Consider the following 13,924-nt stretch of genomic DNA (forward strand, 5'->3'; position numbering starts at 1 on the left):
TCATTTTGGGTGACGTTTTATAACAACAAACTTTGCAAATCGTTGCTTAGCAACGCGACGGTTGTTATTAACATGGCGGAATAAATTGCATGTCAAATTAATAAGTATTTTAATATATGGGTATATATCGAAAATATTACAAATATGAGAAAAAAAGTATCCTATGTTCATCCCGAGACCCTCAAGTATCTCTGATTTTTTACCACAATTTAATTAAATGAGTTTTTTATCACAATTTAATTAACGATTTGGGCCTGATTGCGTAAAAGACAGACAGACAGACAGAGTTACTTTCGAATTTATAATATAGGTATGGATATAGAATCGGCTTAATTACCTTTTAATATATTTGTATTATACACATATTTATTATTCTTATAAGTTTCAGAACCTAGTGGAGGTCCTAGTGTTATTAAATTTAAAATATTATACATACTGCAACTACTTTAAATTAATAAAAATAATTAAATTGAAACATATTTTTCATTGTAAGATTAACATTAGTAACCATAAGTTTCGTTCCCACGCGATAATTAACGTCATATTGTTATTTTACCCACAACTTTTTCACAGAGTATTTGGAAATACGAAAAGATAAAATATTAACTAACAGGAAAGCACTTTCAATTGTTATTTAACTCATTTGCATTTGCTAGTTTTATAACGTTTTTCATTTAGTGTAAATAACTTAATGTAGGTAGTGGTTCTATTCACACAAAGGTATGAAAAAACATGAAAAGTATATAATTTATATAATATTTTAATTTAATTATATAAGTCATACCGCAATAATATTAGGGTGGTATATTTTTATTTTTCATGCGTTACATAAAAATTGTTTCAAGCCTTTTACCATTTACTTTTACCATATTCAACTTACCACCGGTTTCACATTGGCCTACTGATATATAAAACTTACACTTGCTCAATTTTGTATTGAATAGTTTTATTTGGTTATCATTAATAAGACGTCGTAAGAATAAATAATATATCTTTTTTGGAGCTGAAGTTTAAATATTTATAAATTTTGTTTATCCCTGTTATTGCTGCTTATTTCGTCCTAAAGACTACTTAGATGACTTACTGGTTATACGATTTAATAACTCTTTTTATTTTCACATATCTAAATTTGACAATTTAATTCATTCAATTACATGAAAACTTTACATTTATTATAATATTCTAGAATAAGTAAGTTATAGCTTTTTTATATGTTATCTTTATCTGAATGTTGTTTGGTCCATCAAAGCATGAAGCTGATGTTGAAAATTATTTCGAAGTGCCAACCTTGATTGGTTTCTTAAGCACGTTCAGTTATATACAGTGCAATATTATAAAAATATTTCGATACAATAAAGAAACAACAATATAAATTAAATATTGCAATTTCAGGTCAACTTCACGCCGTATCCCTCATACACCAGGGTAGAGTGTCTGTCTTAATGGACATGAATAATCTTAACACTAGGTTCCCGGGTTCCCTCCGCCTACCTTGCTATGTGCAGCATGAAGCCAAAAAAACGTGATATAAATAATAATTGAGTATAATTTAGCAAAAATAGGTACTTTTGTAGGTATTCGTGTTATTTACTATATACGATTCACTAGGACAATTGATGATGATTATGTTTAATATGCGTTAACTATTTAACTTCCAAGTACGATTGCACAGGTGCACTTATAAGAGTTACCATTTGATAGCTCATATAATGATAAATTTATATTTCCATTTCTTCGGTCAGGTGTCGAGGCAAAGTGAGGCGTTGAGTTCTGCCACTCAACACGTAATGCCTCCAGAATTCGGCAGAAAGTTGGGTACGGAGTGTTTTAATACTAGGTTCCCTCTGCCTACCATGCTGTGTGCGTTATACAGCGTGAACCTGAAAGCTGCTAAATGTAATAAATGGATAAATATGTTATATACAATTTAGATTGCAATATATTTATAAATCTTTAAAGAGTCTAAATAACTACTAAAAATGTCTATATATTTATTTTAATCGTATCAAAATACTAACAAGCACTATTTATGATAAAATAAACAAATATAAGTGTAGGGTAATCGACACCAGGTAAATAATTTCTGTGCTGCAATGTTACGGAAACAAATATGCGGTCAGTTTCAAGGATAAACTGGATAGAATACTGGTATGTGAATAATTTAGTATAGGAGAGTCACTTATTTCTAACGTTGACTCCATTACTGACTGACTGCAAGTATGTCACGATACTGAGGTGATCACGTTTTTTATGTCACATTTCCTTGTTATTTAAATGTCAGTATTATTATGCCAAACTATAAAAAAACGTAATTATAATTACATTTTATGGATAGTTTACAATGCAAAAAATATAAATATCTTTGACTTGTATATCTGTAATTTGAATAAATAAATACCATACCAATTTTATAAGTAAAGCATACATATTATAGCGCTTATAGTGGGAGTTCAATTCCATAGCATGGAGATAAAAGTTTGTGTTTATAATAAAGTTTATCCCATCTTAGACGAGACTATTAGTTTCCTCCACATCGTTTCTAATGAAACAGAAAACACAAAACATAATTTTGGCAAAACTTTATGAATGAAGGATTTTCATCGGCTAATAGCGTTATTTAACTCACACGACTCGAGATTGTGGGTACGATCCCAACTTGGGGGAAAATGAATTATTTATTGCGGGGCAATGATCCCCTGATAGACAAAATGCAGTGTTGATTCCCATCACTAAACGCAGTGTCTCTAATTTAGATGGAAAGTATAGCCTACCGTTAAAATGACAAGTCAATATTTAGATAGTTTGCAATTAAACTTACACCTGTACTAAAATTTTTATATAAGCAACGACTTAAATAAAAATTAACAACATTAAGTGTAAAAATAATATATAACAAACACATGTTCGGTAAACTTCATTTCTCAACTGCCTACGTTTGATGAATAATGCAGTGTCAACTAACTCGCGTAGTGTGAATAGGAAATGTCCGATACAATGCGAGTGAGAGCTAGTTCACTCAATGACGAAACATGGTGACATCTTGTGAACACGCTTTAAATCATAATGGAGTGGATACGTGGGCAATATGTTAGTTTTCTGCTTTATATGTTAAGTAGGTTCTATATAGTAAATATTTCTTTCGTCTGTTTCCATATGACATAGTTTTTTTTATATATAGCAGGGTAAGCAGATAGAACGTAATCTTAAAACACTCCTTTCAACTCTTTCTTTCCAATTTTCAAGGCATTGTGTGCTGAGTTGCGGAACTCAAGGCCGCGCTTTTGTGTTACTGCCAGAGCGAAGAAGCTCCTTTCTTCTCTTGTGCCCCTGCGCTACGACGGCATTAATATAACACACTCGTACATAGTTCGGAATATTATATTCTAGTGAATAGGCTTAAAACAATTTCTTATCCATATTATGATTCAAATTTATACTTTTACCATAATTCCAATATCTATTAAAATAGTTCACAAACCGGCAAAGATTTTAGTTCTATTAATTAATCCATACAACCGTGTGACTACGTAATATACATGTTTCTAAAAAAAATTAAAAGGTTCCTTCCCGTCTAGATACAAGTACAACTTTCTTTCGTATAAAAACAAGAACCTATAAATATAAGCATACGAGTACTCTACTTAATTCCACACAGCTTGTTAGTTGCGTCATATGTTACATTTCCCGCTCTTTGAACTGACAATAATGAGATAATAAATTGGTACAATTAATTATTCTTTACACTTATGTAACCGGGAAGATTTTATTTATTAAGACGAGACACTTGTTGACAAATGTCAACTGTTGAAAATTTAAAATACAAAGTTAAAAGTCGTGGCGTAGGGGCACAAAGTGTGCCTATAAATGGTTGTGGAAATGTCCACTCGAAGAAATGAAATATTTACTTAAATTTATATTTTCAATTCTTCGCTCTGGTATCGAGGCAAAGCGCGGTGTTGAGTTCCTCCACTTAACACGTGTGTCTTTACACTAAGTTCCTTCTGCGTACCCTGCTGTTTGCAGGGTTAAACTTTCATGAATGATTCAAAGGTCATATCGGTAATAATGACTTAGATGAGATTAGGAGGTACACGGTTTTAGATGCCATTCACGCTTGTGCGAATATTTATACTTATTTATATTTAAAACATTTTATTTGGTGCGGTCTCATCTAAAGGAGCGAAAAGTAAAGAACCAAGTGATAGGTAGGTATATCAATTGCTATAAATATATTTTATTTGCTACAGCCTGTTAAACTAATAAATAAATAGTATAAAATAATTTGTCAAAATTATAGAACATTTATTTATATTAATTTGCACTATAAAATATTTATTACCAATAGTGCTTATAACGATTACCCAACTCTGATCGCTTCTCTGGTTTAAATAAATCGTTAAATAAATTGTGTTGTATACATAAATCTTTCGTGATTTTAAGCTTATTATATAGATGACTATATAATAAGCTTAAAATCACGCTAACATGAGTTAGCAGTAGCTAGATATTATTTATCGACAGACCCATCTCCAATATTATGATTATATGATTATAGTAATATAACAAGATTATTGCGATCATAGTCATTTAAGCCACAAATTTTATTGCTATATTATTTTGTTGGCACATATTACATGTCTAATTTCATATCACAGAATGAAATCTCTAATTTTAAGGAGAGCTTTAGTTACTGGATCCAAAAATATCAACACAATAAATTTTTTATTAGATTTTATTACGTTCATTTCCCTTAGGTGCGATGGCCGCTTCACGCTGTATCCTGCATTTAGCAGGGTAGGAAGTCTAGTGTTGAAACACTCCGTTTCCCACGAATTTCTGACGAATTCAGGCGGCATCGCGTGTTGAGGGACGGAACTAAACGCCGCGCTTTGCCTCGAATAATGAAAATATTAAATATTTTAAATTGAACCCACAACCTATCGCGTTACAATCACACGCTTATGCCCCATGGACCTGTCACGAATAGCATAACTGTCGTAAAGTTGTTAGCTCTATTTATTAGCACGTAGCACGCTAACTTAATAAACATATGAATATACATTTACACTTATTTATAGACATAAGTACGTATATTACAAAAACAAACCAACTTATACCTGCTTGATAATAATTATTATGACAATAGAGTAATGATATAATTAATGACTTCCAGTAAGCATTAACCGCCATTTCCTTACTTCTAAATTAATATTAGAGCGGTTAATGGATCGTAGCTATTGACTTTGGTGCCCACGAAACTTCCGTGAACGTAGGAGTTATGAACACTTTCGAAATATAATAAAATATCAGAGATTCTTATTAGATTTAGAAAAGAGGTCATTTCTCGAAACACAATAAGATTCCTTTATGAAGTCGATAATAAAAACCACAATACAATTGTAATCTAAATACAAAAGTCTAAATGCTGTAATCACACTCTCGCGCGTCCCTAATCGAGCTGGTAATAAAAAGCGAGATTGTGAGCTTATAGATAACGACAGTGCCTCAATTACGTATTATATAAGCGAGTAAGAGACGTGCTAAGCTGCGTAATACGTACTATCTTAATGCCTTTGTTTGGAATTCTAGATCATCAATAAATATATAGCGGACTTGCCGTTTGTTTATATTTTGTTAGTAAAACTGCTGTAAGTTTAAACAAATTATATGAATTTCTCTCTCTTTGTCTTTTTGTTAAAGTATTTTCTTATATTATAAAACGCTGTTCTATATTGCGGCGTTGAGTTGCGCCACAAAACGCAATGCCACGAAAATTTGGCAGAAAGTGTGGAACGGAGTGTCTTAACACTAGGTTCCCTCTGCCTACTCTACTATATACGAAATATAGTGAAAAAAAGCTATGTCCTAATGTGAATACGATTTGGTCAATAAATGATAATATTAATTAAATACATGATGTTAATGATTAAGTTCCTGCAAAATTTTACTTGTGTGTAAATGTTATATGATTAATCAATCATAAATGGAAGTAATCATGTAGGTACAACATTTTTGTATTTTTCCTGACATGTAATACTTTATAATTGTCACCTGCCATGGTAATTTAAATTTATTTACTTCTATAGTAATTGACATAATTCCGGGTCTCTTTTTTTTTAAATACGTATATTATTACATACGTACGATTATTCGTATGATTGTATGATTATAAAAGCCACGTGTATTATAAAGCAATATAAAATACAGAATTTATATATTATTTATATTTAAAAAAATCTTCAAGATCATTCATTCATTACTATTGGGTTTATATACGATTGTATATAAAAATCAAACACCGAAACAATTCTTTTTTTTCACTTACTATTAAACTATAATATAAAATATAAAAAATAAGAATCATAAATATTTCATATATATTTATCTTCGCTCTGGTGTTAAGACAAACACGGGGCGTTAAGTCCCGCCACTCAACACACAATGCCTCCAGTATTCGGCGGAAAGAGGGGAGTGAAGTGTTTTAACACTAAACTCTGTCAGCCTACCACACATGCGGGATATAGCGTGAAAGTGAAAAAAAAAAGTTTACTCAAGCTTTAGACTGTGGCGACAATTACCAATGTTTACAGAATAACGCACTCACGTCGTCACGTCGAAAACATTACATGCCATTACGTTGACAGCTCTCTACGCAACCGATGACACGCTCCAGATTTCGTCAATAGGCCATTTTTGAAGATGGGCTGTTGAGTAATCCTTGCATGCTAAATAAATATTTATATATGAAATGATGATGATTGATGACTAAGTTAATGGTATATTTGGTTAATAGCATTTTAAATGTGTTGATTTATTATTGCTGTTGTGTCGTAGATGTAGAGCTTGACTGAATGAGATAGTTACGGATACAAATTCCACTCGAGGAAAATTTATGTTTAATGTCTTTTTGGTCTGGTTACGTTGATATGTAAGTTCCCTAACATAATTTTTTTCTAAATGTTTAAGGAAGAAAAGATTGAGCAGTCTTTATGATTAAATACCAGAAATTATAATATTAAAAATATTTACTAAAACAATCATTTACGACTTTTTGATTAATCTTAAGACTTAACATACGATAATTTAAACTCACGAATTTTAAATTATCGTATGTATGTGTAAAATCAATGAGTTAATAGAGACAAGCCAATTTCCATAATGTGGTAATTATAAATAATAGTTCAATAAACCATGTTTTCATTGTAACAGCGTTACGTGTATATATTTCTGGCAGAAGTATTTTTAACAATATTACTTTCAAATACATTAAATAAAGTTAATACCAGTAGTGGGGAACGAAGTGACCTAATACTTGGTTCCCTCTGCCTACTCTGCTATGTGCGGGATACAGGGTGAAGTTGATTTAATTTATTTTTAATTTAATACCACCAGTTAATAATAACCAATCATCGCTATGATTGAGCGTCGTAGTGCAGCATTCTTCTCATATTTTTTCGATGATTTATTTTATATTTTAATAGTTATATTTGTAAATATTTTAAAGATTATAACAAAGGAATATACAGTGTTACAATTTAAGACAGGTATACGACAATATTCCCCTGAGGCCGGATCACTGATATAATTAAATAAGAAAATATTCTCGTGTACGTAGTATAGATACGTACGTTTAAGTAATAAAAAAATACTTTATGACTAAAGGCGTTCCTTGCATTAATTTATATTTTAATAACTCGATTTACTCACAATTTCTTTTATAAAAATGAACTTGTACCATTTATTTTTAATCGAAAATCTTGTAACGACCGTAATTAGCGCTTTAAAAGTTTAATTGTTACCTAAATGTAATATTACTTTTCGTCTGAATTCGATTCAGCTGAATTGATTTTGATGGTACTTTTATAAGTTTATTTAAATACGAGCTGTTGAGGTACCTTGGGGGCAAGGTAGGAATTTACCTATATTGAGTTCAATATGTAAGTTTTTAAGACCGCGACCCGACGCTGTCAGGAAAACATCACAATTCTTAAGAAGGAAGCGATTACTTAGAAAATAACGGTATTTTGCCTTGGATCGTAGTAATTATGTAGATACTTTAAATATAACATCGTTCTTAAAGCATACGAGTACCTATAAATTGTATTTAAATTTCACTTTTAGTTAGGTATAGCGTTAATTTATCGCTCTGGGACAGTTTTTGGATATGGTTGTTGGTTCGATCCCAGTTGCGAGAAGTTGAGTTGAATTCTAAAGGAAAGTAAAGTACGGATTATTTTGACGCTATATTATATTACAGGGACAAGTATAAACGTGATAAAATATACAGCTATACTAAGAAAATATTAGTAGGATTCATTGAGTTATTGTTGAAGCAAAAAACCCACATAACAATTGAGCACAAAGTAAATAAAAATTATACAAAATTTCATAATGATCAGATAAAAGCTTTTGTAACTTTTTGCTATTATACAATCATAATTCCTCAGTGTTTGGTCAGAATCTAGCTTTCTCTCACTTCACTAGTAAATATATGGCCTCAAAAGTATTGAATGTCTTAATTAATTTAAATAAAAAACTAAATCGGTACTTTTTTATCTACATATTACTGTAAAAAATATAGCTAGTTATTTATTTAAAATTATTTTTAAAGGATTTCCTCTTATTATTATATATAATTTAAAGCGTTATTTTTTCTACAAAATAAATATAATTTGATATTTTAATAAATTAGCAACGAAGTTTCACATCTGAAGTAAAATATTGTACAAAATACACAATTATATACTTTGTGTTTTTTTAGTTTCTTGCTGCATCGTGCATACAGCAGGGTAGGTAGAGGGAATCTATCGTTAAAACTCTCTTTTCTCTACTTTCCGCTGAATTTTCAAGACATTGTGTGTTAAGTGGCAGAACTCGTCGCGCTTTTTACCTTGTTATCAGGGCGAAGAAATGAAAATGGTAGGTAATATAAATAATAATAAATTTTCCCGAGTAGGAACGAATCCACGGCCACCGCGCCTACAGTCACACGTTTGTGCCACTGTGCCACGAGGACTTCAACTTTGTACTTACAGAGTTTTTACAACACTGTCTAAACAAAATTTAAAATCGTAGAGCGCGTGATTAAATCTCCCTCATTACTGTACCCGACCTTTGCTCCGTAGGCTGTAGTACGTAGTACTTTGCAGTGTAATTGTATGTTATTTGGAAAAGACAGATGAGATTGGAGGATTAGTAGCTTTGAAATTATGCAAACTTCTTAAATAAGATTACAAATGAACATATACGTAATCTTTGGAGGATTTTTTTGTCAAATAATTTTAATTTTTTTTTCAAATTATATTTAAGCTAAAACGATCACTTCGTTTCTTCGTTTGCTCTTCGTCATTCGTTCGTTCCTTAAAATGTATAAGAAATCGTATAAAAAAATACAATTAATATCCATAATTGTATGTAGGTATGTACGTAACCAGTAATTGTTATGACTATAATTATTATTTACTTTATAATTTTAACTTCACGTCAGTTAAATTTATAATTTAAAAAAAATGTCTGTCACAATAGCCAATTAGCCATAACAACAGAATACGTGATCAAAATTTTATAATTGCACACCGTGGTCACGTATTTGAAATATGTTAGACCACTCTCCGTACTGAGCTTACCGAAGCTTTCTCCTGACCTGCGACACTGTGTTGAAATTAAGTTGTTTTTAAGAAATGTTAATATTTAAGTGTTTATATATATGGTAGTAGGTCGAAGGTGACACGGGTTAGAAAAACATCGAATGAATTTTATCGTAATATATTGTCACATAACTAATATCATTTTATATAAGCGTTAACGAAACCTACTGTATACGACAGGTTCACTCCTCTTCAGCGACCTTTGTCCCAGATTTCGTTTTAATAAAATTTACGACAACTAAGTCACAAAATTTTATGACAACGCAGCTGCATCAAATAATGTTTATCGATCCTCACTCGAGGAAGTGAAATATTTAATTTACATTTATATTTCGATGTCTTCGCTCTGGTGTCGAGGCAAAACACGGCGTTCAGTTCTGCTCCCTCTGGTTCCCTCTGCCTACCCTGCTGTGTGCAGGATACAGCATGAAGCTGCTTTTTTAAATTCGTGATAAATATGTTAAAATATGTAAAATCTAAATATAAACCAACATATTTAATTTAATGTAGGCGTTAAAACAATCTATTAAGGAAATCTCGGTCACGACGACTAAGGTAAAGTAATCAAGAAATCATTATAGGTAAATATATCGAGTACATTTCACTTATGTGACATAATACTGGTTTTCTCCACAAAACGTCTCGCCGGTCGCCGGGCGGCCGGAAAGTGCGACAAATCAACATACGTAACCAAACCACGTAATCGTATCAACAATTATAATTTAAAAAATTAAACAAGTAGCAAAAAAACTTTAGACGTGCCTTTTTTACTTTTTATTTCTTTAATATTCATATCTCAAATTAAAAAAAAATACTTTGAGGCTTTAGTTCTAGTATAGTGATGAGAACATGTCAACAAAATATGATATTTATATATATATATATATTTTTCATAACACTTTAATATTGCCTAACAAATATTGGAAATATATAATTTAATATTTATACAGTGCATCATAGAGTTGCATAACAATTGCGTAAATACACAAATACAAATTATAAAATTATCATAAGTATATCTAATAAAATTTGAATTGATAATATGACAATTAATTTCTCATATTTTAATAAATATTAAAGAAATATGCATGCAATTATAATGCAAATAATAAACATAAACAGCTTTATTTGTAACGTTATATTATTACGACAATATACTTTGCAGAAACCACAAAATCAAGGCTCAGTGGTATTTCCAAACAAAACAACACGGAAATTGTCTCACGTTAGCTTTCCTCTATTACCTCACAACACATTACTTATTCGAACAGGAAGAATGTACTTGATACGACTTAGTACTTGAAACTATTAAGTTGCTAACATATGTATGTATGTTTATACAGACGTCAGTGAACCTGTCATTATTAGACAATTTCAATGTATTCATGCTTCACATCACTAACGCCTACAGAAGTACCAACTGTAAAACTTCATTTACAAGTATAATTAACAATGTTGCTTGCTGCATAAATTATTTTAACGAAAATGCAGTAGTGTTACAAATAATTTTACAACTTTTAGTATTCTTATGTTGTATAAATTAATAGTCATATTTCGATATATTAAATATTTTTTATTTTATTTTATTAAATGGTATATTATAAATATGTCTGTATATTTAAATTATGAATTTAAAAATTCTCAAGATTTTTTTTTTCTTCTTTTATAGATGACACAGACCTGAAGGCAGAATCATCAGAAATTATATCAGAAGCAGTGGCGCCACCGCTCCACATTCACCATCCAGACGACGCCGTAGCAGCCGCTGACCAAGCAGACCATTCCATCGAAGTTATTGGTGACTCACAAACATTCTTTCCAACCTTTGCCAATTTATTTGAACCACGGCAAGCCAATAATTTTAGACTAGGCTTTGGTAGCCAAGAGGCTGCTTACAGCCAGCGTCCGAATTCTTATAGGTCATTGTTAAACTATCCGTTATTTGGCGGTTATAAATCTGTCGAGAACTTTGGCAAACAAAACGCTCAGGCCTCTGAACCTCTAGTAGATGCCAGTACTAGCGTTCTCGGCTCTGGAAATTTTGGCATCATAAGAGGAGGTACTTTCTTTGCCCAAAATGATGAGGACGGAGATTATAGCGATAATTATAATTCTTACTATAATAACGGCCATGGGAGACCATCCCTAAACGTTGGTTACATAGCAAACCCACGCCCCAACTACAATCAAGACCAGTTTGCTAAATTTAGAGACTTTGCCGATATAAACGCGCCTTCCAATACTGCTTACTCGCACTATGTTGTGGTATATGCTAACAAAAACGGTACGCTCGATGAAATAAGCGAAGAAAGTAGAAATGTTGTAAGTAAACCTAAAAACATAATTGAAACGCTGGAGCAGCTGGACGCGCCGAACCCCCCAAAGAAACTATCGAAAGCAAAATCAAAACTGGAGACGACAAAACAAAAATCTCTTCATAAAAAGGAACAATGGAAAAAAACAAATTCTAAATATTTAAGCCTAAAGCATGATCCCGAAGAACCATTGCTAGCTTTAAGTTAAACATATAGATAGTGTTTATAAAAAGACTTTTGTTGTATACGTGTTCATAGTGATAGGTTAATGGTATACAATGTACGTCACTTCAAAGATGTGATAAGGCTCACTGTCTAAATTAATGTAAGAGAAGTGAATGTTGTGAAGAGAATTTTATGTTTGCGAATGACTGCCTTAGTGTGAAAACTGAATAATAAATTAATATCTTAAGTAAGGTAATTGTTTTATTTTAACAACGTGTATTGTTATAAGATTAGATAGAAAATAAATATTATAAATAAAATAAAATGTGCGTTTTTTTTTCACCTTTCGTTTTTTTCATTTCTGTCATTCTATGTCCAAGCTTTATGCTGTGTCCCGGAATTAGGCTGGTAGGTAGAGGGAGTTCGAGGCATTGCGTGTTGAGTGGCGGAATTCAACACCGGGCTTTGCCTTGTTACCAAAGCGAAAGAATGAAAATATTAAATTTAGAGCCACACGGTTGTGCCACTGCGCCACCACGCGACGCCCTCTCGTAACGACGGACAGATAACATTAAATGTAAGAACATGTAAATTTAGACAGTATATATCAAAACAGAAAACAGTGAAGTATCTAAAACCAATTTTCAGATAACAAATTTAAAATGTGGCAATAATATAATTTTAAAAAGTATAAAATATTTTTTTTTAACATTTTCAAAATGTAAAACTTTGGCTCTACAATCATACAATTTTATTAATAAAGTAAGGAAATAAAAATTTGTTTTATTAATGTCTTATAAAAAATACATTAAATGTATTTCTATACATATATGAAAAATATACAGAGAAACTCGATTATCCGAATTGGGAACTCAAAACACAATCTCTCCAGAATTCAGCGGAAAGTAGAGAACGGAAGTGTGTTAATGGGAAAGAAGTGTCTTAGCACTAGATACACTATTTTTATCACTTTGTTATATGGTCAGATCACGAGACGTAAAGAACATTCTCCTTGGGGTCAGAGTACAGAGTCCTTTATAATTATTACATATAGGTAGGTATTTTATGATAACTGTCAATTTGAAATCTTGTACAGTCTTGTAAAATAAAATACGTAAGATGAATTGGTGATTAAATAAGAATTTAATAATTAGTGAAAGTGTCATAAAGGCAAATTAGAATAATAACCTAAGTAATTAAATAATTTCGTAATTGTCGACTTGAGAAGGTTACCTAATAGTAGGTATTTTATAATTATTTTTTTAGGATTCCGTACCCAAATAATAAAACGGGACACCTCCACTAAGACTCCGTCCAGACAAACAGTCTGTCACCAGGCTGTATCTCATCAACCGTGATAGTTAAACAGTTAAAATTTTCACAGGTGATGCATTTTTGTTGCCGCTATGCCGCTTTAACAAATACTAAAAACAGAACAAAAATTTCAATTTAATAAAGGTGTTTTTTGCTTGTTCTTTTTTTATTGTAAATAATCCCCTCACTCCGAATGACATTATGATATTGTTCATCTTGATCTCAGTACCGCCATCTTTGGTTGAGTAGGTGAACTAAAATTTTGAGGCTTATACTGCCATCTATGAGCAGGTTTCATTAACTACGCTAATGTAAGTAATATTATAAGTTACTGCTATAATAGAAATCCTTTTATTATTCGTTAAACTTCAATTATTCTTATGTCTTACGATATTTTAATATATTATTTGTTTTATTATATTTTCGTTTATCTTTCATATTCTATAATAGAGCATATTTTAATAACATTTTATAATCTATCTC

The 13,924-nt window shown here is 31.2% G+C and overlaps 1 protein-coding gene across 1 annotated transcript in view; it reads left to right on the forward strand.

Moving 5' to 3' along the window:
• LOC146529195 (uncharacterized) overlaps nt 1-12,378 on the forward strand; it is a 34,760-nt gene extending 22,382 nt beyond the window's left edge. The window contains exon 2 of the mRNA XM_085202207.1: nt 11,317-12,378. Within this exon, the coding sequence (XP_085058333.1) occupies nt 11,317-12,170 (854 nt within the window). The 3' untranslated portion in view covers nt 12,171-12,378. The remainder of the gene's footprint in view (nt 1-11,316) is intronic.
• The last annotated feature ends 1,546 nt before the right edge of the window (nt 12,379-13,924 follow it).

This window comes from Heliconius melpomene, chromosome 18 (assembly GCF_056956725.1).
Source record: "Heliconius melpomene rosina isolate 202511_hmr_F chromosome 18, ASM5695672v1, whole genome shotgun sequence".
Classification (NCBI taxonomy): Eukaryota; Metazoa; Arthropoda; class Insecta; order Lepidoptera; family Nymphalidae; genus Heliconius; species Heliconius melpomene.